The sequence below is a fragment of the Leguminivora glycinivorella genome, chromosome 8, assembly GCF_023078275.1.
Source record: "Leguminivora glycinivorella isolate SPB_JAAS2020 chromosome 8, LegGlyc_1.1, whole genome shotgun sequence".
Taxonomy (NCBI): domain Eukaryota; kingdom Metazoa; phylum Arthropoda; class Insecta; order Lepidoptera; family Tortricidae; genus Leguminivora; species Leguminivora glycinivorella.
Window position 1 is genome coordinate 22,641,898 of NC_062978.1, and position 25,992 is coordinate 22,667,889.

Sequence of the window (25,992 nt, forward strand, 5' to 3'; positions counted from 1 at the left end):
TACTATATAACGTAATTACCTAATTACAATAAATAGTGGCTATAACAGTTAAGTAAGTTGGCGTAAAATGTATAACATAATTATTAACTAGGTATGTGAGTGAATGCTAGACAAGTAGCCACGTGCTCACGTGCCTATTTAAACTTATGAATACTAATACTTGGTAATTCGTCGCCGAGCGTCATTGAACTGTGAACTCAAACGTAGGCGCAGAAATACCCATCAACATGTTTTCAGGGTTTTTTTAATACCTATTTATGTTTCTTAGATTTGTATTTTTTTTTTAAATTATAAATGGGCTTACTCTTGACCACAGACTAGCCAAAGGCAAAGACGTGGCCTACGATGGAGTGAGCTCGCTCAGAAGATGCCTGTTCACTCTTGATTTGAAGGTTGCCGGGTTATATGAGCTCGGAAATATAGCCGCCGGCAAGGAATTCCACTCCTTGGCAGTGCTTCAGTGTATTTCTGAAAATCACCTTACGTATAGAGGAATCCTATCCTATAGCAATAAGTGGACAACTCAACTGCAAAAGTGCATGAGGAATTTATTCGTAATTTCTCCATGCGATTATGCAGCTCATTGTAACTGAAAAGAAGGACCATAAGTATATATCCGTACCTGAGAGGCATAACACTGTAAGTCCACTTTTTGTGATTTTCGTTTTTTTACAGATTCGTACTTTTGATGCTCCATCGACCCATGAAATCATATTTTTCGATAATGCCATATTATTTGTAGTAGGTAGATACCTATATTATAGGTAACCATCGCGTACAGATTTAAATGAATTTTGTATACGCATTTTTCTACGAAAAACGATGTGATTTTCGGTTTAAACGAAACGGGGAATTACTCCCTATGCGCACTCTCTTCGCTCGCGCGCGCAAACCCCCTCGTGTGTAATAAGCACACTTGTATCGTAAATTCATAATATAATCAAGTTTAGAAAAGAACTGAAAATGTAGGTAAATTTTATACGCCGAAGTACATACAATGTATTTTAAGCTTTGTACATACATACATTTACCTATATTTTTCAAATACAATTGTATTTAAATGTTTTTCTATTCTATCTAGATATCGTCACTACTTTAAAAAAAACTTGTATCTTCGTCTGTCAATGAAAAGAAAATTGTAGTAAGTATGTATGGAATGCATATAGACTTACTGCGTTTTAACTTTGAGGAACAGCGTGAGATACGAGATTTTTTAAAAGTAGTGACGATATACATTTTTATGTATGTTTATTGACGTGTATTGTTTCTTGTTTCGCACGTGTAAGGTAATGTTTAGTCGGGGTCTAAAAGTTATGTTATGTATTCTTCACTTCTGAGTACCTATGTAGTTATATGTAAATGTATTCATATAAGTAAGTACATGGATTTGAAATGTTGTACAGATTATACCCAGTTAAATGCTATTTAATTAATGTTTGTTCTAGTTTAGGAGCTGTGAGCCCACATGTGAGCCATATTTAAGACGATATGAAGCAGTATCAGCGTAACTTCCTTCATAAACACCAGGTTGCTCGTAACATCGCTATAAAGCTCAGCGTCTTATTAAAACAGCAGGTCTGTTCACAAAACATTTGATGCTTCACGTACTTGAACTGACTGCAGTTAAAACTAGTAAACACAGGTCTGTTCTTATTTCAATTAATTGTTATAAGTAGTTAATCGTGATAATAACAACTTTTTGATTTCAGGAATTGAGGGCAGCGTTGGTGAATGTTTTTTTGTATACTTACAGCCCAATAATAATTATAAATGTCGTGACACACCTAATAAGATAATGCCTAATATATGCAGCGTAGCGCGCTACCAGTGCAGCACAAGACCGCACTGGCGGGGTCGCCATGTAATGTTGAGAGTAGGGAATGCAATCTCGTTCTCGCGAGATCTCTTTTGTACGAGATCTCGGTCATTTTTAGCGAGATTGATCTCGGCCGAAAAATCGACGAGATCTCGCGAGATCAACGAGATTGAACTCAAGCATAAAACGTCTTATTCGCAGCTTGCGAAATGACTAGACATTTTTCGTTCGCAAGTTTTAAGTGATTTATATGAACTATATCATTTAACTGAACTCGCCAACTCGTTAACTCAGTAGAGATCTAGAGATTCAACTCGCTTATTCGCGAGTATAATTAATATAATAATTTACCTATCTAAGTTCGGAATGACGAATGACAGATTCAGACCGTTTCGAAATAATTCGAAGGGTGTCAGCCAGGGCTATTCGCGTGATTCGCCATTATGGTATTACACTTACGGCTGTGTGAATATAACCATCTATTTTACGAATTTTCGTGCATAGAGTTTTGTTGGATGTCGAGAAAGCAAAAGCCTACAACAACCTTACTACGGCTGTCGTTTGTTAGGCAACCAATAACAATTTCTATGACTTTTATAATGTAATTTTTTTATCCTTTCATTAATAAAGGCATACGTTGCGGAATTTTTAAGTAGTCTCTACTGTATACTGTTCGCGGTTGGCATGGCAACGAATTCTAATTTGGCACGCTTCTACTCATTTCGAATAATTTTATTTTATTTTCTTACATGATATTTTCTTACTATACTTGAAGCGCTGGTGGCCTAGCGGTAAGAGCGTGCGACATTCGATCCGGAGGTCGCGGGTTCAAATCCCGGCTCGTACCAATGAGTTTTCGGAACTTATGTGAGAAATGTCATTTGCCAGTCGCTTTTCTGTGAAGGAAAACATCGTGAGGAGACCGGACTAATTCCAATAAGGCCTAGTTACCCTTCGGGTCTGTCGCTATCGTAAAAACTATTGCCTACACCAAATCTTGGGATTAGTTGTCAAAGCGGACCCCAGGCTCCCATGAGCCGTGGCAAATGCCGGGATAACGCAAGGAGGATGATGATGACATGATAATCTATACTTCAAAGTTTTAAAAACTATATTGTGAGTTGTGAGGCACATAATTTATGTTAAACAATGTAAAATATATTGTCTTCGGTTACCGCGATAGTTACTCATGAAATAAAACTATGGAAACGGATTAAATCGCGTATAATGAATTTAAAATACATCCCCCATCCATCCATGGATGTATTTTAAATTCATTATACGCGATTTAATCCGTTTCCATAGTTTTATTTAATGTAAAATATATCAAAAAAATGTGAAAAAATAGTCAAGATAAATATTTGTTCCATAATAGCAATCATTCTTATTATTTTTATCCTTATTCATTGTTGTATTGTGATTATTTACAAGAACAAACCCACAAACCGGCCAATCTCGCGAGATCTCGAAATTGGCGAGATCTCGCGAGATTGGTTTCATGAATTCCCGAGATCTCGCCTGGGCCCCAATCTCGTCGAGATTGCATTCCCTAGTTGAGAGTAATAGCGCTCCCACACTGGCTGTTGCTGGAGCACCATAAATGAGAACTACTTCGGATGGAGTAGGCATAAGTGATACGTTTAGTGTCTTAAATAACATATACATACCGTTAAGTATATAGTTTACCGGCACGTGTGCGTGTAAAGTGTGGTACACACACACAATGCATTGGCACCTTGACTTACAAATACTTTCTTAAAATTACGTACAATAATTTGGGTTAGACTTAGGTACATTAGCCCAGATTTTTCACAAATTGGCTTCGGAAACAGGTTTCGTTCTATAAAATCCCGAGAATGATTGGTCGATACTACTAGATTCCCAATTGTAATTTTATGAAGTCGCCGCAGATCGCACGACAAGTAAGTTTGTTGGCTGGACACTGGCCAGTCAGGTTGTTGCAACAAGCTTTGCGAATAGCCTCTTCATACAGTACGGGGTTAGATGTGACGTCATCACGCAGACGTAAAGGCGCTCCCATACAAATTTGGCTTAGCACAGGCTGAATATAAATTGTAGGCTAGCTAGCTCCAAACATTAAATGACTGGTTTTTTTAATGAAATAGGCACCAAACGAGCAGACGAGCCGCCTGATGGGAAGCAGTCATCGCTGCTCATGGACATAAGCAACATCAGGGGAGTCACTTATGCGATGCCGACCTTTGAGAACCTTAAATACCTACTTCTTGAAGAACCCCATGTCATAGCGCAAGGGTTCCCCTCAGAAGGTAGTTTACAGAGAACATAGTACCTATAAGCCATAGAGTTACAATCGTATAGACTGGTGACTTGTGGCTAATTAGAACATCATACTGAATGATTTGATGACAATTTTACCCATATCCAAGACAACATGAGCGGAAAGATTCCGATTTCCGATTATATTATAAAGAAAAGTTAAATACCCCAAAATAATTACAGAGTAGGTACAATATGATACTTCGCCGCATTCTCGAAATATACTGGCCCGAGAAATTCTCTAACGCAGATCTGTGGGAACGCTGCGGTGAGACTCCCATCAACCAGCAGATCAAACGCCGCAAATGGAACTGGATTGGCCATACGCTCCGAAGGGACCCCGACCATATACCGAGGCAAGCCTTAGACTTGAATCCCCAAGGAAAGCGAAAACGTGGCCGCCCTAAGCAGTCCTGGCGGCGGACGATCACTGCAGAAGCGAAGGCGATAGGGATGACCTGGAGCGAAGTAAAGCGCGAAGCTCAAAACCGTTCGGGATGGCGATTGGCGACGCACTGTGAACGCCCTCTGCCCCCATCTGGTTGATTAGTCACAATATGATATAAAAATCCGAAGAAAGTTTAAATTCAGACTGGTCTGTAGAGATGAAAATAGTGACCTTGCCGTCCTGGGTTCGAATTCCGATAAGTGCATTGCATTTGTTGAGTGATGAGCACATATTTGTTCCTGAGTCATGGATGTTTTCTATGTATTTACGTATTTGTAGGTATAATATATTCGTAGTCGTACCACTCGTACCCACAACACAAGCCTTTTGGACTTACTGTTGGACTCGGTCAATCTGTGTAAGAGTGTCTTATACTATTTATTTATTTGTGCCTATAGTTCAAACTTAATGACGCGCGACAGCCGTCAACACATTAAATATTATTCATTAGTCTAAATTATTTATAAGTTTACCAGAACAAGTGTGGAACATTTAACTGAAATCTTTACTTTTCTAGTAGTAGTAGTGGGGTCTACGCCGTGTCATGCGCATCTCTTCAAACAAAAATAATACAGTTAAAATTTAAATTTTTTGGTGAGTGTGGATTTATTTAGTGAGTTATGTGAATTAGGACAGTTTTAAAATGTGTTTTATTTTTAACAGTTTAGAAAGGTGTTCTTTCAATAGTATTTCTTACTTTTAAGGGTAAGGTACAAAACAAATCCGTTTCAGTCTGTCCATCGTTCCATCTCCATCTGTCTCATCGTAAAATATTTCCAAAGTTACTCTTTCGAAATTCGAAATAAATACCTACATCATCTAAAAAAATATTTACAAAGCTTTCGATTTGATAGAAACAATTACGGACCAGAGTACCCATAGTAGGTGTTATTTTATAATTTTATTTTTATTAACAGTGGAAATTGCCCAATAGAAGAGGTTCTTTCACCTCTTTTTCCACGCTATCTCCAAAGTTTAAGAAAAAACATAAAATTTGGTGGTGATTTTTTTGCAAAGATCTCCAAAGTAACGAGCTGAAGATGCCTCCTCAAGCCACGGACGCGAACGGTGTACTCTTCGAGGGGGACGCAGAGACCGAGGACGTGGCGCTAGCCAAGAAGCCGGTCCGCCAAGCCGCCGCCGTCAAGTGGGACTACATATGGCACATGATCGTCGTCAGCCTGTTCCTCAACGCCGCCGGGGTGTACGGCGGCTACCGGGCCGTGGTCTCCGCCAAATGGCCAACCATTCTGTTAGGTAAAATTTCACTTCAGTATTATACCCACTGTCCGTCTAACGCCACTCTAGAATGTTCTGCTTCGCCCAAATACCATTCATTGGTAAAGCTAATGAAATGATAATCTAAATCAAAGTTTTAAGAAACTCATTGGTCAGACATAGGTATTTGAGCCGGGTTTAAATCAAACCCCAAGGTTTCAGAGTCCAGTCTTTTAGTTTGAAGGAACTGTGTCGTATCAGTGTGGTCCACAACAGACGGGCGGGTGTTAATGTGCAGTTTTTATAATGAGAACAAAAAAGTCAATACACACCGGTAGTCAATGTCTGTACCTGACATATGACTCAAATTAGGTACTTAAATATTACATACCTAATTATATTTTCAAAAATGTCTCTACTCGCTAAAGTCGGACACGGAGTACCGTGTGCACCACTTCCATTGAGGTAGTTTAAAATTAATACTACAAACTCAAAATACCCTAAATACCATAAATAAAAAAAAAAGCTACACTCGGTACTGATGAAATACTCAAATGTCGTGAAGTATTATCTTATACTATTAAGAGCGCTTTCAAAAAATCTGCTTGCTCGCATTTCGACGCCGGCGGCGCTGGCGTGCGCCTGTGTGCAGACGCACACTATAACCAGAAGCATAACGATTGTAGCCTGCGGTACAGACATAGCGTGCGATCCTCTTCGAACCAACCTTACGTGCGGCTAGAGCGAAAGGGATAGCATTAATGGTCGGTACCGCCACGCCGTCAGTAGCGTTGCGGACTAACCATTATTGATACTTGCGTAAAAACACCACCATATATATTACATATTTATTTGCATACATGATTTCGTGCATAAATACTTGACCTTTTAGTTTAATTATTAAACTTATCAGTTTTTTTTATTAAAACGTGTGTAGCCTTGGAAGAAATAAATTAAAAAACTTTTATAATAAATTGTGTATATAATATTGTCTTCTGTCACCGCGATAGTTACTCATGAAATAAATTTATGGAATCAGATTATATCGCGTATAATGAATATAATCCGTTTTCTTAGTTTTATTTCATTTTGTATATGATAAGTTTTCTAGGTTCTTTTCGGTGAAGGAAAACATCGTGAGGAAACCGGACTTATTCCAATAAGGTCTAGTTTACCTTTTGGGTTGAATGAAAGGTCAGATGGCAGTCGCTTTCGTAAAAACTAGTGCCTACGCCAAATCTTGGGATTAGTTGTCAAAGTGGACCGCAGGCTCCCATGAGCCGTGGCAAATGCCGGGATAACGCAAGGAAGATGATGATGTTTTCTAGGTACATATATATAATGGAACTAAGATCGGTTTTCTTTAATTTTAAGTAGTTTTTTTATATTTAAAATGTGTTTTTAGGGTTTCGTAGTCAACTAGGAACCCTTATAGTTTCGCCATGTCTGTCTGTCTGTCCCTCCGTCCGTCCGTCCGTCCGCGGATAATCTCAGTGACCGTAAGAACTAGAGAGCTGAAATTTGGTACCAATATGTATATCAGTCACGCCGACAAAGTGCAAAAATAAAAAGTGGAAAAAATGTTTTATTAGGGTATTTAGTAGGGAGTGATTTTTTTTTCATTTCAACCCTAACGTATGATTTATTGTTGGATAGGTATTTAAAAATGAATTACTGTAATCGTTTTTTGGTAATATTAATATTTTCGGGAATAATCGCTCCTAAAGGAAAAAAAGTGTGTGTCCCCCCCCCTCTAACTTTTTAACCATATATTTAAAAAATATTTAAAAATCACAAAAGTAGAACTTTATAAACTTTCTAGGAAAACTGTTTTGAACTTGATAGGTTCTGTAGTTTTTGAAAAATATGGAAAGCTACGGAAGAGCCGAGCGGCTATTTACCAACGCGGCTTTAAAAACCGGCCGAGAGCGCGTCGGGCCACGCTCAGTGTAGGCACTGAGCGTGACCCGACACGCTCTCGGCCGGTTTTTAAATATTATGTTGTTTTAATTGCATGGAGCACAGGAAGGTCCACATCTATGTATTAGTTTTTTGTAAGGAAATACAACTCTACGCTACGCCTACCTGCTTTATAAAAGAGTGATTACCATCTCTTGTCAAAGATCTTGTTGAGACGAATCAAACGAACCCAAACACAGAAGAGTTTCAAGACCTGGTTGTTGAATACTCTTGACTACCTTCCGGCTTCACCATCAGATCCTGGGTACCATCTCTTGTCAAAGATCTTGTTGAGACGAACCAAACGAGCCCAAACACGGAGTGGTTTCAAGACCTGGTTGATGAATTCTCTTGACTACCTTCCAGCTTCATCACCAGATCCTGGGTACCATCTCTTGTCAAAGATCTTGTTGAGACGAACCAAACGAGCCCAAACACGAAATGGTTTCAAGACCTGGTTGATGAGAACTCATGACTACCTTCCGGCTTCATCATCAGATCCTGGATACCATCACCTCTTGTCAAAGATCTTGTTGAGGCAAATCAAACGAGCCCAAATACGAAATGGTTTCAAGACCTGGTTGATGAGAACTCATGACTACCTTTCGGCTTCATCATCAGATCCTGGGTACCATCACCTCTTGTCAAAGATCTTGTTGAGGCGAATCAAACGAGCCCAAACACGAAATGGTTTCAAGGCCTGGTTGATGAGAACTCATGACTACCATCTGACTTCATCATCAGATCCTGAGTACCATCTATTGTCAAAGATTTTGTTGAGACGAGTCAGTAACCTAAAATGATATTCAATAATAAATAATACTTACTAAAAATATTAGTCAAGTTAATTAGTTAGTTACCAAAGTCGTCAACCCAAGGATCAAAGTTTTCGGTCGCAGTATACATGCAACAGTACAGCCAAACACGCACACAAGTGCGGTTTTGGACACGGCGGTGCCGCACACAATGACAAAATAACTTCGCGATCGTCGAGCCGCGTGCAGAGCGGACTAATATACGTCCTGCCTCTACAAGCTCTGCCGCGGTACTGACATCGCAAGCGCGCGTAACCGGTAATAAGGAGGCATTTTAAAAAAATCGTCAAAAATATTAAATTGCAATTAATAGAAAACTTTTGCATAAAATCTGTTTGAGTAAGCGTTGCAGATTATTTTTATATTAAAACTACTTCAAAAACACGTAAGTTTTCGAAGAAATTGACACTTATTATGAGGTGATTTCTGAAACAAATTGGATTCATCATATCCTCATTTACTCTATTCTAAAGCCTTATAACAAAGAAGTAGTCTCAGAAGATTGTAGTACAGGATATACATAATACAAATTTACCACTTGAAGCATTCAAAACTATCCAAATTTTACAAATTAGACGGACTAAGTCAGCACTTTTCGCGGGTTTTCCTAAACATGCACCAGAAAAAAAATCATAATTAATTAAGTGAGTTAGATTTTAAAAATCCAGTCTCACAACATGTAAGTTAAGAAAATGTCCTAATCGAATCCTGAACTTAATAAGTCTTTTAGATGACGGAAAGTGTAGCATTTTGCCGATTAAAACTATCAATTTTACATTATTACGACGTTTTCGTTGAATGCCCTCTTAAACGAGCAATTCTTGTATATTTATTTATTTATTTATCTATTTATTTATTTATACCGACGATCTCGGAAACCGCTCTAACGATTTCGCTGAAATTTGTTATGTGGGGGTTTTCGTGGGTGAAAAATCGATCTAACATATCCTTAGGTCCCGGAAAACGCGAATTTTCGAGTTTTCACGCATTTTTCTTCGCGCGCCATCTCGTGTGGAGTAGTTGTATTGTTGAGACAGAAGTCTTTCGGTCGATGTAAGTATTATTTACTTCAAAGACTAGATGGCGACACAGGTCAAGGCTAACACGAATAGAAAAATACACTCTGAGCTTTTGTGACGAAACGCGCGCCATCTCGTGTGGAGTAGTTGTGTTGTTAAGACTGAGAGTTCTTTCGATTGATCGATGTAGGTACTATTTATTTTCCAACTAGATGGCGACACAGGTCAAGGATACGAAACAGAACCGAGCGAAGCTCGGTCGCCCAGATTTCGTAATTTATATTTAATAAAAATTTCTCAGTAATGCAGTCGAATACAGCAAAAATGCAGCATCACATTACTTTCAAAGGTTTGGTTTTTTTTCGATAGCATGATACGAAAAACGAAAGCTAGATGAAGGTAAATACGTACGAATGAAGTAACATACGAAAATCTTTTAGAAGGAACGTGACATTTTGGAAATGCTAAACAATTGATTTCGGAAACTCCATGCAAAATGTGTTTCAATTGAGAGGGATTTCTATAGCGCGGTTCATTTAGAAGCTAATATTTCGCGTTGATATTATTTTGCTGTTCGGGTAGTTTTATTTTAAGTATCTTAATATAAACAATCTTCGCAAAATATTCGGGATGCCCCATTTACGATAAACTTTGGCTAATCAGTATGACAGTGCTGAACTGCTTCAATCAAAGCAATGATTAGTCAAATTGCAAGAGATTCATGACCAAATTGTTAGCCTGTTCAAAAGTTACTTAAGAGTTAGCTTACTTTAGTTAGGTAGATCAAACAAAGAGCGGAGATTGCCTCTATTATTCTGCCCGCAGATGTACGAAGTGACGCATCTAATGCTGGGGTGGTGCAGATGAACTGCGGGCTACAGTCTCTTTTGGAAGATAAAGGAATCTGATATTCGTTCTAGTCTGCCAGTGAAAATAATCCTACCAGCACAAAGGAAGATAGGTAGGGACGTGTTAAATCCTGACAATTAGGCATTACCAAAAAATAGGTTATGCGATGTGTTATCAGTGTTGTCTAGTACATAGTTGCATACACTGGAAGAACATGGTATTTCTTTGAAATCCCTCGATACCCGAGATTATACGACTGATATATATTATACGACCTTATAGCATGATACACAGTCCTTGATATAAGTATATATCTCGAAAAATTTACATATTCTGCAGTATAGCAGTTGACTGCAACAGTATTGCAGCACGTCAATACTGCAGACTGTATTACGAGTATACTGAGAGTACTGCTTTATGTGATTATGAGAATTTTGAATTCGTCACTGACGTGTTTACAAATAATTTTGGGTATTTTGGGTTATGATTAATGTGGGACTAGTTTGCAATGGAAATGGTGCATATCAATTGGTGTGGTCATCCGATATCGGATGTAGGACCGATATCCTATACTTACACTAAAAGCGCCATCTTTGATTTTTGCCTGCCTTTGATATCCTTCCTACATCCAATATCGGATAGGATAATGTGAAATCGCTCTTACACCTTACGTTACTCTTTAAATCCTCAGCTTACATCTTGTACGTGGCGTCAATTATCGGCATAGCAGCGGGAGCCCACAGGCTTTGGAGCCACAAGTCCTATAAGGCTAAATGGCCACTCCAACTCATCCTTATGATCTTTCATACGACTTCTCTCCAGGTAAGTACCTCAGGTTATATTTCTATCAACTAAACCAGAATGCAAGAACCAAGTACCTAAGACCTATCCAGATGTAGGTCCAGGTTAGATTGGTTAAGTGTCATGTATGCTTAAAAATGCCTATTTCCAGTCCAGTTGTAATTTTAGCGATCTTTGTGTTACCTCAATAAACAGTTCCAGTAGTCCAAAGATCTTCTAAACAAAAATCGACACGGCCTTGGTCAGATTTTCTTATTCTCTTTCGGTATTCACTATCCAGGCAGGCAATTATGGTCGCGCGATAAATGATAAAACATCTGGCCGTTCCTATCGCACTTACTAATAGTGCGATAGGGACGGCCTGATATTTTATCGTCTATCGCGCGACCATGCTACCCGTGCAGATTTATGTAGATGGTTATTTTACTTGATCTTTGGTCTTTGTTCTTGTTATTAGTACTCCGTGATAAACTGGGCGCGCGACCACCGCATGCACCACAAGTACGTGGACACAGATGCGGACCCCCACAATGCTACACGAGGGTTCTTCTTCTCCCACGTTGGCTGGCTGATGTTGGAGAAACACCCGGAGTACGAGCGGAAGAGCAAGCAGCTGGATATAAGCGATCTCGAAAATAACCCCATATTGCACTTCCAGCAGAAGTGAGTAGCAAGAATAGCTTTAACCAACGCTCTAAGTGGAAACATACATCAAGTTTAGAGGCAAGAGCCAAAGACAGACTTAGGTTCAGTGATATGAAATATTGACACGTAATTATAAAGCAAAAACTATACTTTCTAATGTAAACACTTATAGAGGCTTTGTAGTTGGTGATGGTGAATAAATAAAGTCAGCATATATATTTAGGTATATAGCAAAACGCGACCAAACGTAGTAGAACCTCGATAAGACCTTTACATTAAGTATGTTGTTTTCTAACGATAACGATTTTCGATGCTCTCGGAATCATTTCTCTCACTTGTGTAACCTCAATAATGATGTCTTCAAATTGTTTCAGATATTACGTAGTCCTGGTCGCAATTATTTGCGTCATGCTCCCCACTGTCATCCCGGTCTACTTCTGGAACGAGACCTGGACCGACGCTTTTTTAGTGTCCGTGTTGTTCCGCCATGCCAGCTGCTTAAATGCAACTTCTTTAGTCAACTCCGCTCTACACAAATGGGGATACAAACCTTACGATAAAAACATGTTGGCTACAGAACTTTCAGTTCTCGATCCGATAATATTAGGTGAGAACTACCACAATTTCCATCACGCGTTCCCTTGGGATTATAAGACGTCAGAACTTGGTGGAACCTCTTTTAGGTTTACGACGGCGTTTATAAACTTTTTCGCGAGAATCGGCTGGGCGTATGACTTGAAGACAATTTCTGATGATATTATTCAGAAGCGTGTTATACGCACTGGAGATGGCTCGCACAACATTTGGGGGTGGGGTGACAAGGACCAGGCTAAAGAAGAGGTGAATGCAGCCGTAAGAATATACCCTAAAGATGATTAGGAAGGATCAACGTGAGCCTTACCTTTGCCAATTTTATTGGATGGGAAAGGTCGGGGATATTAAATATAAATATTTGATATTCTTTGGATTTGCTAAAGTATTTTTTTCTAGGTTTATACAATTAAGTTACAATGAGGAAATGGTTGTAAAATGTTTCCTGTGTTTCAGAAACATGTCTTTGTTTTAATTTTTCCAAAATAAAAACATTCCTATATAATATTGTTTTTCTACTCCCGAACTGTTATTCGTCATTTACAGGGTCGTGCATATGCACGGACGAGAAGTTTCCAAAGTTGCAGAACTTTCCTCATGAGAATTTTCGGTAACTTCTGAGAATATTCTCGAGAACGAGAATTTATCAGAATACTTAGTAACTTCGTAGTTTATACCATGATTTCGTCGGACTCAGCAAGTCAAGATGTAGTTCCGTGGTAGTGCGCTGGCTTCGTATGCCGATGTTCTCAGGTTCGATCCTGACAGCGATCTTTTTTTTTATTTATATTTTGACATGACCAAATCAAGATCAATCAATCAATCAAGAAATAATAGTTCGGTACCTAATTTTAAAAAGTCAGGATTAAAACTGTGAAGTCTGAAAGTCGAAATGTTCCCTGAAGTATAGTGAGAATTTAAGCAATTTATTGGTAACTTATCACTTATCAACAAAATAGCTAACTGTAATAGACAATATTATATGTATTATAATATATAGTTTTATATTATGCCCATTTAAACTTTATTTCAAGTATATTCTCTCGTTTAAACAATAAATTTCATGTTGCAGGAATGTTCTGCGAACATTCTCAAGAATGTTTCCGCTTTTTGGGAATGTTCTGCAATTTCTACATTACTAGTCGTGCATAGAACTTTAAAACCCTACATAAAAGTCTATTTCCCAAAGCTTGCATACGCCGGCTTTCCGCGCATGCGCGCAGTATCGAAAAAACTGGAAACTCATTGTTTGGCTCTGTAGCCATGGCAACGCATAGTTATAATTATAACGAATATAACGATATTGCGCGCGTGTGCGGGAAGGCTTTGGGCAGCTGAGCTGACAGTGCAAACCTTTGCGTCAAAATATAGGAAACAGTGTGAATTTGAACCCATCATAGAGCCATTATATCGGATAGATAAAGTAGTGTATGCACCTAAACATAGGTAATTAGGCATTTCAACACTAGTGCATTTCAACATAAACCCACACTTCTACTGTAATGCCCTTCATTATGCACAGTCGCATAAACTACTATACAATAGGTATACTCCTAACAACATTGTAAAGTAAATGGTAGGTAACTACCTAAATTAATATATAATAACTACATTATACACCATGTTTAACCTCATATCACGAATATATGAGGATTTTGATTTTGTACACATCATGTTAAAGTTAATATTTCTTTGACAAAAAAGATTACATTAGATTTGGTCCTAGGAAGTTATACAGGTTACATGAGATGAGACTTACACGTGCGATACAATTAAACATTTTGTATTAGAGAATATGCGCAGAACGTACCAACATTTTTGTTTTAATATAATAATTAAATTATAGTACGGTCAACCGGGGTGTCTTTAAAACGCAGCAGGGGCGACTTTGAAAATTAAGATTTAAAATCATAAATAAATTCGCGATTTTCTGTGTTTGATTTACAAGAATATTTATTGATATAACTAGTTGCATGAACAGTTTCAGTAAATAATGAATAATGCTAATTTTAAAGCCGTTCAAATACCATCAAAGTAACCCCAAATTTTCCTAAAGCCACCCCGGTTGACGGCACTTAACTTACCTCACCATACCTATGAATGAGAGTGGCACCAATAGCCGCCTTTACACGGACGCTCTATCGCGCGTGATACAGCATTCGCGTGTAAAGTTGACGGGCGGGGAAGGGAAAGAACGCGCGATTGCGTCTGCCAGTGCCGGCGCGCAATCGCGTGGCTGAGGTTGTCTTTATACGTACGTTCATTCGCGCGCGCAAGATGGCGGACATACGCTAGTGGACTAAGGAATTAGTTGTTGAATACTTGCTCTTTATAAATCGACAATAAACAATAACAACGCGGTCTATTGCGCACGATTAGCCTTTATACACGCACGATCTTTCCGTTCTCAAAAACTTCGGCGCGCAATCAGGCGCATTCAATTGCAAGTTTCCCTGGCAATCTAAGATATTGGAAGGAATGTCGCATCTACAGAGTAATATTCAACGTCGCGACTATCACGTATATAAGGCGACAGTGCCAATTTATTGAATTTCAGAGACTATCTAACCCGGGTAAGTTTAATGTATACAGACTCTGTATTACAGAGCACGTTAATAATGTAAAGATTTGACCATTGGATTCATAACATTAACTATTTGGTGGTAAGGCTATAGAATTCTACGCCACGAGTTCACGACCGTTTTTTTCACGCGGAGCATTTGCGAAGAGAACAGATGTTTTGAAAAAGCCGGAGGCCAAGCTCCAACTAAGTAGGTAAACAGAAGAAGGTTTAAAGAGCATGCAGGCGAGGCCAAAGGCCGAGTTGCAAGAAACCAGTGCTTAAACATGGATTAATTGTAAGTGCGTTTTCACATTATCCGATCCGATATCAGATGTCGGAAGGATTTCAAAGGCAAAAATCAAAGATGGCGGCTTGAATGTATTTGATATCGGTCCTACATCGGATAATATGAAAACGCACTTAAAGTGTCTAAATGCGGAGGCAAAAGGTGTACGCCATAGCAATTTTCGAAAATGCAAAAATCATAAGATCATAACCATCACTCAAACTATCAATATAATACGGTCAAATCATAACTATCAATAATGCGGCTAACATTTTTAGTCCCAACTTACAAGAATGGCCCCACAAGAGACGGACGCGAACGCAGTTCTATTCGAGCAAGATGCTGAGACAAAGGACGTGGCCCTGGCGAGGAAGCCGGTCCAGCAAGCCGGGGAGGCCGAGTGGAAGTACTTGTGGCCTCTTATCCTCGCCAGTATGCTGCTCTTTACATCAGGACTGTATGGAGGCTACTTGTTCTTAATGTCGGCGAAATGGCAAACGAAGATTTACAGTAAGTTTTCCATACGCTACCTATAGCTCATGTTAGGAGATTTGTTCTGTTCTTTATATTTGTTAAGCATGTTGAGTTTTGAAGTCATTACTTTTTCAAGCTCGAGTTCTAATACTGGGAAATACAGGGAATTATGTGTAGATTATGTACCTAAATGTAAATGGTATACATTAAAACAGTGACATTTGATGTATCGGAAATATCGGAATTGATAATGAGGATGACGAGAAGATGGGAATCATTTAAAATTTATCTATATGATTGTTAAGCAAGTTACGCGACTGGCTTAGACCTAAACTTTGACTTAGATCCGGTGCCGGATTCGGATCCGCATAATTTCACTTACATCATATATTTTTTTAATAAATTCTTCTTTCAACGAAGAGAAAAATGTACTAAGTAACTCATAATCATCATCGTCATCAGCATATCGCAGTCCACTGCTGGACATAGGCCTCCCCAATTTCACGCCACAGTTTTCGATCTTCGGCTGCTCGCATCCAGCTCCTGCCAGCCATCCTGCGCAAATCGTCGCTCCACCTTGCCTGCCTGAGGAACTCGTTTACCCCAACGGTTGTCGGTTCTACGGCTAATATGGCCAGCCCACTGCCACTTCAGCTTGCTAATACGGTGGGCTATGTCGATCACTCTGGTTCTCTGCCGGATAACCTCATTTCTGAATCGATCCCGCATAGAGACGCCGAGTATAGCCCTTTCCATAACCCGCTGAGCGACCTTGAACTTGTGGACCAGCAGTACCGTCAGTGTCCACGTTTCGGCTCCGTACGTCATGACGGGTAGGACGCACTGATTGAACACTTTTGTCTTCAGGTACTGTGGGATCGACTATGTGAAGACTCGACGTAGCTTCCCAAATGCTGCCCAACCTAGCTGAATTTTTCTATTCGCCTCATCCTCGTAGTAACTACTAAACCCCTTATTCATAAAGTAAACGTTCACTAAAGTTATCAAGCCGATAAAGTTCGTTTGTCCCTTTCCGACGTATCGGTGTGATAAAAAGGGACAAACGAACTTTGTCGGCTTGATAACTTTAGTGCTCGTTTATGAATAAGGGGGTAAGTAAATATGTATGGAATGCATACATGTAGAATTACTACCTTTTAACTTTTAGCAGTGTCAGATACGAGATTTTTCAAAGTAGTGACGATATCTACATAATCCAACATTCGCTAGTATCTGTCACCAGAACCCCAAAAGATGGCGGTTTTTGTTTCTTAAATACTATTACTAGGTCGAATGTTATTTCACAGCCGTTCTCTTGTATTGGGCGTCCACTATTGGCGTGGCAGCCGGAGCGCACAGACTCTGGAGTCACAGGGCGTACAAGGCTAAATGGCCTCTCCATTCATCCTTATGATATTTCAAACGACTGCTCTCCAGGTAAGTGCCTTTTCATAAATATTATCCGATCGGATTTAGGCAGCGTGTCAAAGATGGCGCCTTTGATTTATAGGATATCGGCCCAACATCTGATATCGGATCCGATAATGTGAAAACGCTCTAATGGTCAATAGTTTCCGGATCAAACCGGACTTAAGTAGCTAACAAACGACCGCACCGCAGAGCGACCATGGAATTTTTTCACGTGAGAGAGAGAGAAAAAAATGACTCTTTCTCGCTCTCACTTACAGGATAGTATGTGGGTGACCTTGGTGCGGTGCGCACATGTATTAGGTAGCACTTTTAGAAATGACTACATATATCTTTCTCGCTCTAATATTAGCGAGAAGTATTCGAATATGTTGACTAAAACTAAAAGTAACTATTGAAGAACTAACAGTTTTTCATAAAATAAAGATCACGAAGGTCTACAACTCATGCAGCTAATTAGTTAGCTTTTATTTTGCTATTATTATGTAACATAATATGTCTCGGAGACCAAGCAGGGTTCTGCATCTGTTCCCTTCCAATTAAAATTCATCCTAATTAGGAATGTGCTTCGGAAGGATACATCCTACCCATTTCCAAAACCTCTACATTCGCTTTTTGTTCTGTCTAATCTAACCTCCTGCTAGGATGCAAAATCTTCCGCCATTCCCACGCCTTACTAAAATGACTTTCCTAGCAATGCAAATGCAGAAGAAGTATCTGAATGTATTTTCTGACTTTATGGCAGTTATTTTTCAGTACTCTGTGATAAACTGGGTGCGCGACCACCGCATGCACCACAAGTACGTGGACACAGATGCGGACCCCCACAATGCTACACGAGGGTTATTTTTCTCCCACGTTGGCTGGCTGATGATGGAAAAACACCCGGAGTACGAGCGCAAATGCAAGGAGCTGGATATTAGCGACGTTGAGGCGAATCCTATACTGCACTTCCAACGAAAGTGAGTAACGAACCTCTGTCTTAGAAATTGTAACAAAACTTCCGTGAGACACAAATATTAAGAAATATGTAAAATCTGGTGACTCAGGTATACATAGCTGACAATTGCTCGACGTGTAGGGTAGTTTCTCCTATCGCCGCAGACGCCCGCGCCGAGTCTACAGCCGCGTACATGTTTGTATAGAGATGCAGCCCGCAATCTGCGCCTGTTAGTCGGGTAGCGATAGCTTTTGAGGTTTCGATAATATTCACGTTGCTTCTTTTTTGCATATAGTTTTTAGACTATTGATCAAATATAAAAATAATATTTTGGGTCGTCCTAGGTACCTGCTTAGCTCGAAATTTAGGTATTTCTATTTTTAAGCAGTGTTCAGTCAAAGAAATATTCGAGAAGAAATTATTTGTATCTATATAAAAACAACGTGGTTGCCGATGTACATATGCATTTTGGGTCATTTTCATCCATGGGTTTAATGATATTTCAGAAATGTCTAATATTGGCCCTAAAACACCTAACAAAATATTAGAGTTGGTAAGTGAAGTCTTATACCATTCAGGACATTATTATATATATATTTTCTTAAAGTGTGTCACATTTTATCCATTGCTTATATATAAAAAAAAAATTTTTAAATAAAAACCCTGTCAAAGCCTGAAAAAAAATTTCATGTTAATAAGTTGACGTCTATATTATTATAAAATGATATTAAGTCATCATTTTTAATTTGGGTCACTTTCATCCATGGGTTTTCAATATTTGGCAGAATAAAACGCAACGCAATAGAGTAGTATTTTAAATGTTTGCGCTGTGTGGCGCGCAACCGATAGCCAATCAGATTGGCGCATGCCGCTGTCGCGACGCCGCGCTGTGACACGAGGCGTAGGTACCTACTTCTCGTGCGCAGTCATACATAATTTAAGATTGCCAGAGGGTCGGGCTTTGGCGGGATTCTCCCGATTTTTTTGTAAGTCTTCCCAATTAAAACTTATACATAGTAGGTAACCTTAAGAACTTTATTACATTAGTAACGAAAACAGACCAATTATAAATGTCGAAAACACGTAAAGGTCTACTATCTAAAATAAACGAAGTAAACTAGCTAAACTATCGTAAATTTTTATTATGGTGCATTAGGGTAATTCCGAATGACAAAAATGCTCTGGTAATTCCGAAGAGGGAATCTTGATATGATGGAAATAATGGTGATTTTTATGTGACTTTCGTAATTAGACGACTTTCGGAATTACCCTAATGCACTATTATTTTACATTTCCCTACGAAATCCTCGAAACTCCAGAACCTTTTGTCCCGATATTGAAGTACCTAATTCGATCCGGCGCTCCTATTCATACACCGTGATTATATTATTGTAACTATTGATTTCAGTTTTTAGTTCCACAATACAGGGTGTAATTTTTATGACGGGAAATATTTATGGATGCAAATGGATACAAAACCCAAAAACAATAAATTGTAACTTGAATATTATTTCCTATATTTTCCTTAATTTTCATTTATAATGGACACGAAGCGCACGGCGGCATAATATATCTGTACACCTTATAAAACAAAGTCCCCCGCCGCGTGTGTCTGTGTGCGCGCGCGTGTGTGCAAACACAGGTGGTGAGACTGCGGTAGCCATTATTGTAATTATTCTCATTATATGGCATTAGTATCCTTTTTACAGATTTTCGACATTACCTCAATTGGTTTCGAATTTAACCCTACCTTAGAAAAATGGTAATCAAAATACGTATGTATTTTTTTTATTTACATTTATCTATCCATACTAATATTATAAATGCGAAAGTATGTCTGTTTGTTTCTCCGTCTTTCACGGAAAAACGGAGCGACGAATTGACGTGATTTTTTAAAGTGGAGATAGTTGAAAGGATGGAGAGTGACATAGGCTACTTTTTGTCTCTTTCTAACGCTAGCGATAAAGCTGCAACACGACTGACATTTATCAAAAAACAGCCAGAAGGAGGTTCCGCCGGTGGCAGTGTTTGGTATGGCCGTATAGAGGTTTGTCCTGCAACCCTGTCAAAATCTGACCGTCGGTCTACCTGTTCCAGGTAAAAAAATGTTGGACGGCCTGACCAAACGGCGGGAGATAGCCAAGGGGTGTTCGACCAAATGTCATAGAAGACCCTGGGTTGTTTTTGACGCTGCCATTTTTTTTTTCAAAATGACCGTCTTTTTTAGACGATTTTTCAAGTTTGTCGTAGAGCACTCTAATTTTGGTCGTAGAATCTCCAAGTAGCCTTGATTAGAATTAAATAAAAAAAAATTGAAAAATGCGACAAATGTGAGAAAACTGGCTACTTTTGTTTTGTATGGCAACTTTTAAATCGTAAGAGATAGCCGGGGGTGCTCGACCAAATGTCATACAGATCTCGGAGACTTTGTCCCCTCTCGCCGCCGTTTTTGACTTTTCTAAAAAAAAAATTCTCATTCCTATTTTTGGCCCCCGTTTTTACCACGTGCCAAATTTTACCGCGCTCGGACCGAAGATAAAAAAAAATAATTCAAAGTCGGCCATTTTGAAATTTTGTAAATGCCATTCGATGGACCTAAGATAACTGTACAACATTAGTTCAAGCACTTTAACCTTTTTCCTACCGTTACGTAGGTATGGCGATTAAAAAAAACCTCCATACAAATTTCAATTGGCGTTCAAAGGCAGCCATTTTGAATTTTTAGAAATTTTCTTTTTGTATACTAATCTTGGGGCGGCTATCCACCCGTGTTGCGACGTACAGACTTGCAATTTTGAGTTTTAAGTATGTTATTATAGCTTACTAGACGACGAAAATTTCTGCGTTCCGGTCTTATCCAGAGGTTCTCAAATAGGGGCCTGAAAATGCGGCGAAATGGTTCCAGTAAAGGATGGTACGGCAGTGTTGGCTTCGTGCTCGACTTGGCGGGGGTACTGCCGTGCCCCCAGATTAAATTATAAGATAGTTAAGTTTAATGAAAAGGTTTATCTATTTGTATTATTTTGCAGCAGCGTCTCAGCGAATCACAATGAGTTGTCTTGCCTTCGGCCGACCAATCGTATTAGTCTCTCGTATCTAAGTAATATTTAACGAGAGCTGTGATAGGCCTGTTTAAAATTATGGATATATATTAAAATCATAGTTCAAAACAATGGTTTTTGCCATACCTTTAACAGGCTTTAACACTGGCGTGTTTATTTTTGATAGGGGATGATTTTATTATTTCATAGTATAATTCCTCAATAAGGAGATGATGTATCTATTATTTTCGAGATACCTACAGTATCAACCATTTCAAAAGCTTTAACTGTTGTTTTGTGAAAACTTTTTATATAGTACTTTGGAGACTAGTTTCGAAGTCGTGACAGTTTTCAGACGTCCGTGACTGGCATCGCCTCGGCCATTTTGTACAACCGCGTTAAGAGCAAACGTCGCCCAGCGTAAAAATCAACAAAACAAATTATGCAGTGATATCATAAAGAGATACCCAAAAACGCTGGCTACGCTAACAGGACTCAGGGTTCAGCATGAGCTAAAGCTTAGGTACTACTTTCCCAAGCGCTTATCATGATGAGTCGTACCAAAACAGCGTGTCTTTATATAATCTCTATATTGTACCAAACCTGAGTTCTACTAGGTACAGCCGAGCCAGTGTCAGCTCAGTGTCAGCTCTATCTTGGATACTGCTCACCCACGAACTCACCGTGACGATTTCTTTAATTACGATGATAATTTGTTTGTTATTTTTCGAAATACATTAACTTTAATGACAATTGGCGTTCATTAATTTTTAATGGTTAATGACAATTAACCTTTTGACTGTGTAATTTTTGTTAATTACCGTTCGGCCAATACTCCTAGGCATTTCTTGCAGCCAATCAATAAATAATATCCTAAAACATCTGGACGACCGAGCTTCGCTCGGTTCTATCTTATTATATCACGTCTTTAGAAAAAAAAACTTATAAATACAAGAAAAAACAAAAAAACGAAACAAAAAATTAAAACTTAATTTCTGGCCGGGATTCGAAACCCTGACACCTGCAATCTGTCTGCGAACATTAGACCGACCTCGTACAACTGAGCTAAGCGCAGCCGATGTGCGCGGGGCGAAATTAACGACCATATTTAACGTTTACTAACGCGAAAGAAAAACTCATTAAAACTCCATAATTCGCCGTTTTCCGGGACCTAAGGCTACGCTAGATCGATTTTTCAACCCCGAGAACCCCTACATAACAAATTTCAGCGAAGCTAATCTTCGGGTGGCCGTCCACCCGTGTGACAAATCTCAGCGCGCTAGGACCATTTTGAAATTTTTCAAAAAAAAAGTCAGCCATATTGATTTTTTTAATGAAACTTTTTTCTACTTAAAACCCTGTATGACATTTGGTCGAGCAGCCCCGGCTATCTCTTACCGTTTAAAAGTTGCCATACAAAACAAAAGTGACCAGTTTTCTCACATTTGTAGTATTTTTCAATTTTTTTATTTCATTCCAATCAAGGCCTCTTGGAGATTCTACAACAAAAATTTGAGCACTCTACGACAAACTTGAAAAATCTTAAAAAAAGTCGGCCATTTTGAAAAAAAAAAAATGGCGGCGTCAAAAACTGCCCAGGGTCCTCTATAACATTTTGGTCGAGCACCCCCCGGCTATCTCCTGCCGTTTAGCCAGACCGTTCAACATTTTTTTACCCGGAACCGGTAGACCGACGGTCGGATTTTTCCGGGGTCGCAAGATCAACCTCTATACTACCACAGCCACACCAAATACTGCCACCTGCAAAATCTCCTGGCTATTTTTGGAAAAATGTCAGTCGGGTTGCAGCTTTATATTATATAGAAAAATAGAATAGAATATAGAATTGATAAATAAATGAATATACAAGAATTGCTCATTTAAAAGTATATGATATTCTTAAAGAAAATATATAAGTTATATTTAACCAAATTAACATGCAAAGAATTAAGTTATTTTATTTCATCTTTGTTTTAACGACAGGTAGGATAGGATAAGATTGGCTTAATAGTAATTTGAGGAAAGATTTCGTTTAATTTTTATCTAAAAAACCGGCCAAGAGCGTGTCGGGCCACGCTCAGTGTAGGGTTCCGTAGTTTTTCGTATTTTTCTCAAAAACTACTGAACCTATCAAGTTCAAAACAATTTTCCTAGAAAGTCTTTATAAATTTTTTTTTTCATATTTTTTAACATATGGTTCAAAAGTTAGAGGGGGGGGGGACGCACTTTTTTTTCCTTTAGGAGCGATTATTTCCGAAAATATTAATATTATCAAAAAACGATCTTAGTAAACCCTTATTCATTTTTAAATACCTATCCAACAATATATCACACGTTGGGGTTGGAATGAAAAAAAATATCAGCCCCCACTTTACATGTAGGGGGGGTACCCTAACAAAACATTTTTTTCCATTTTTTATTTTTGCACTTTGTTGGCGTGATTGATATACATATTGGTACCAAATTTGAGTTTTCTAGTGCTTACGGTTACTGAGATTATCCGCGGACGGACGGACGGACGGACGGACGGACGGACAGACAGACATGGCGAAACTATAAGGGTTCCTAGTTGACTACGGAACCCTAAAAACACTACGTGACGTCACGCGAGGCAAGTCCATTGGGCGTTTAGTGTTTTGTATTCGATATCAGTTATATGACTTCACCACGTTAAATATTGCCGGTTATAAAAAGTACATCCTGTATTTTGCTTTATAATCCTGTATTTTCTACATATAAATTCCTCACCATTTTACGATATAATATGATCTCGTACCAACGTCGATCCCCACATGTACTTCAAAATAAAATATGAATAATCGGCGGCGCGTGTGTTAGCTCATTGAATTATATATATTTTATGTATGTGGATTCATATTGAAAGATAAGCGCTCAGCTACCTGCATAGTGAGTGACACGCTTAAATATAAGTCTAAAGTACTTAGATGATAAATCGCAGGTAATTTGGCAGTAGTAGTAGTAGATTCCACGATGTATACTAAATTTATTATTTATAAATTAAATTATTTACTGACGCATGTGGAAAATAGGTATATTAAGTTAAAATTGTTACTCTAGTAGTCTTTTTAAATACAACCCTTTCAGGCTTAGCATTAAATAGCGTGATGCGCACAGTTGAAATAAATTTTGGCGTTTTGTACACAACATGCGGTTTGTCGAATGTCGAGAGAGGTCATTGCCCTTCCCCGCTGCCGCGCCACGGCCGCGCGGTCGGTATCATAATACCTACACTACCCGCGTCACTGCGCTCGCTTGACTAGATCGAACGCAAATATTAATACCGTATTATTTTTCGAAGCATTCTATTAAACTTACCCAAATTCACGTATCTTATTTATCTTGTCTTTTTAGTTAATAAGATAAGAACTCTAGTAACTTTAATATTTTTTTGGAATGGTAAAAACCTATTTTTGCTAAATTATCGCAAATTTTATCAAGCACTGGAGTAGGAAAACACAATTTCAGTTTATTGATATATTTAAAGGAGGCAATGCGACGTTTCTTATTTTTTTAAACATGAATATTTTTTTGTGTCTGTTTCGCTAGGTATGACAAATTGTCATATAGCACTCGAGTAAATTGACCCAAACTACGTATACACGCTAAAAATATCATTCTAAATGCAATACAGTTACATTTTTTCTCTCGAATATTTTTTTTACCACATTAGGTCAAATTAAAAATTATAACCACAAATTACCAAATTACTAAAAAAGCACCTTAGGAATGTGACCCAAAACGAAATGTTAAATTTATATGTTATCAATGTATTTATAAACGAAAACAAAATCGACTTTAATATTTTTTTAACTTAGGGCCCAAAATATAGCCAGCGCCGCAGGACTATGTATACCATCGGGCGCACTCATTGAAAATGTTTCTCGGGAATGGAGTGAAATATGTGGATGCCCTGTGCGGTGTGCGCGCCAAATTGGCTTGCAGTCACAGTTTTACTTTAGCAAATTTATCTTCAATCATCATTCAAATCATTGGTCAATTAATTGTTTAAATTGTTGCAGGTATTACGTAATCTTGGTCACGGCTATTTGGCTCACCCTGCCCATAATCCCGATTCACTTTTGGAACGAGACCTGGTTAAACGCCATCCTTGTGCCCGTGTTATTCCGCCACCTCTTCGTACTGAACGCCGTTGGACTAATCAACTCCGTCCATCACAAATGGGGGTACAAGCCTTACGACAAAGATAATGCTGGCTACGGATTTTGGTTTCCTCACTCCAATATTACTTGGAGAAAACTACCATAACTACCATCACGCTTTCCCTTGGGATTATAAGACGTCAGAACTTAGCCGAGGTTCTTTTATGCTGACTACAGCTTTTATAGACTTCTTTGCGAGAATCGGCTGGGCTTATGACTTGAAGACCATCTCTGATGACGTCATTCGGAGACGTGTTAGACGTACTGGAGATGGCTCGCACAATGTTTGGGGGTGGGGTGATGAGGACCTGACTAAAGAAGAAGTGGATGCAGCTGTACGAATGTACCCCAAAGATGATTAAATAATATAAGTATGTACCTAGCTATAAGTAAGCTCTCTTTTCGAAATCGATTTATTTAGGTAATTTAGGATTAGTATATGTACAATTTATCCATAATTTTAAGAAAAACTAGAATGAAAGGTTGTTTAGGTTTCAATTCCTGAGATTTTTTGACAATACCAAAATTGAATAGGTACCATTTCCTTTTTTTATTAGTTTTAATATGTACTAACGAGTTCAATTAATTGATTATAAAATAGGAATACAAATGTATAAGAT

General features: G+C 38.6%; 1 protein-coding gene and 1 pseudogene across 1 annotated transcript; both read left to right on the plus strand.

Moving 5' to 3' along the window:
- The first annotated feature begins 1,580 nt into the window (after window positions 1-1,580).
- On the plus strand, window positions 1,581-12,763 carry LOC125228760 (acyl-CoA Delta-9 desaturase-like). The gene is made up of 6 exons (XM_048133432.1): window positions 1,581-1,642; window positions 5,080-5,156; window positions 5,580-5,819; window positions 11,114-11,244; window positions 11,681-11,886; window positions 12,243-12,763. Exons 1-6 carry the CDS (start codon window positions 1,596-1,598, stop codon window positions 12,745-12,747), a joined length of 1,206 nt encoding a protein of 401 aa, XP_047989389.1. The 5' UTR covers window positions 1,581-1,595; the 3' UTR covers window positions 12,748-12,763.
- Window positions 12,764-15,601: 2,838 nt separating this feature from the next.
- On the plus strand, window positions 15,602-25,734 carry LOC125228835 (annotated as a pseudogene).
- Window positions 25,735-25,992: the final 258 nt, after the last annotated feature.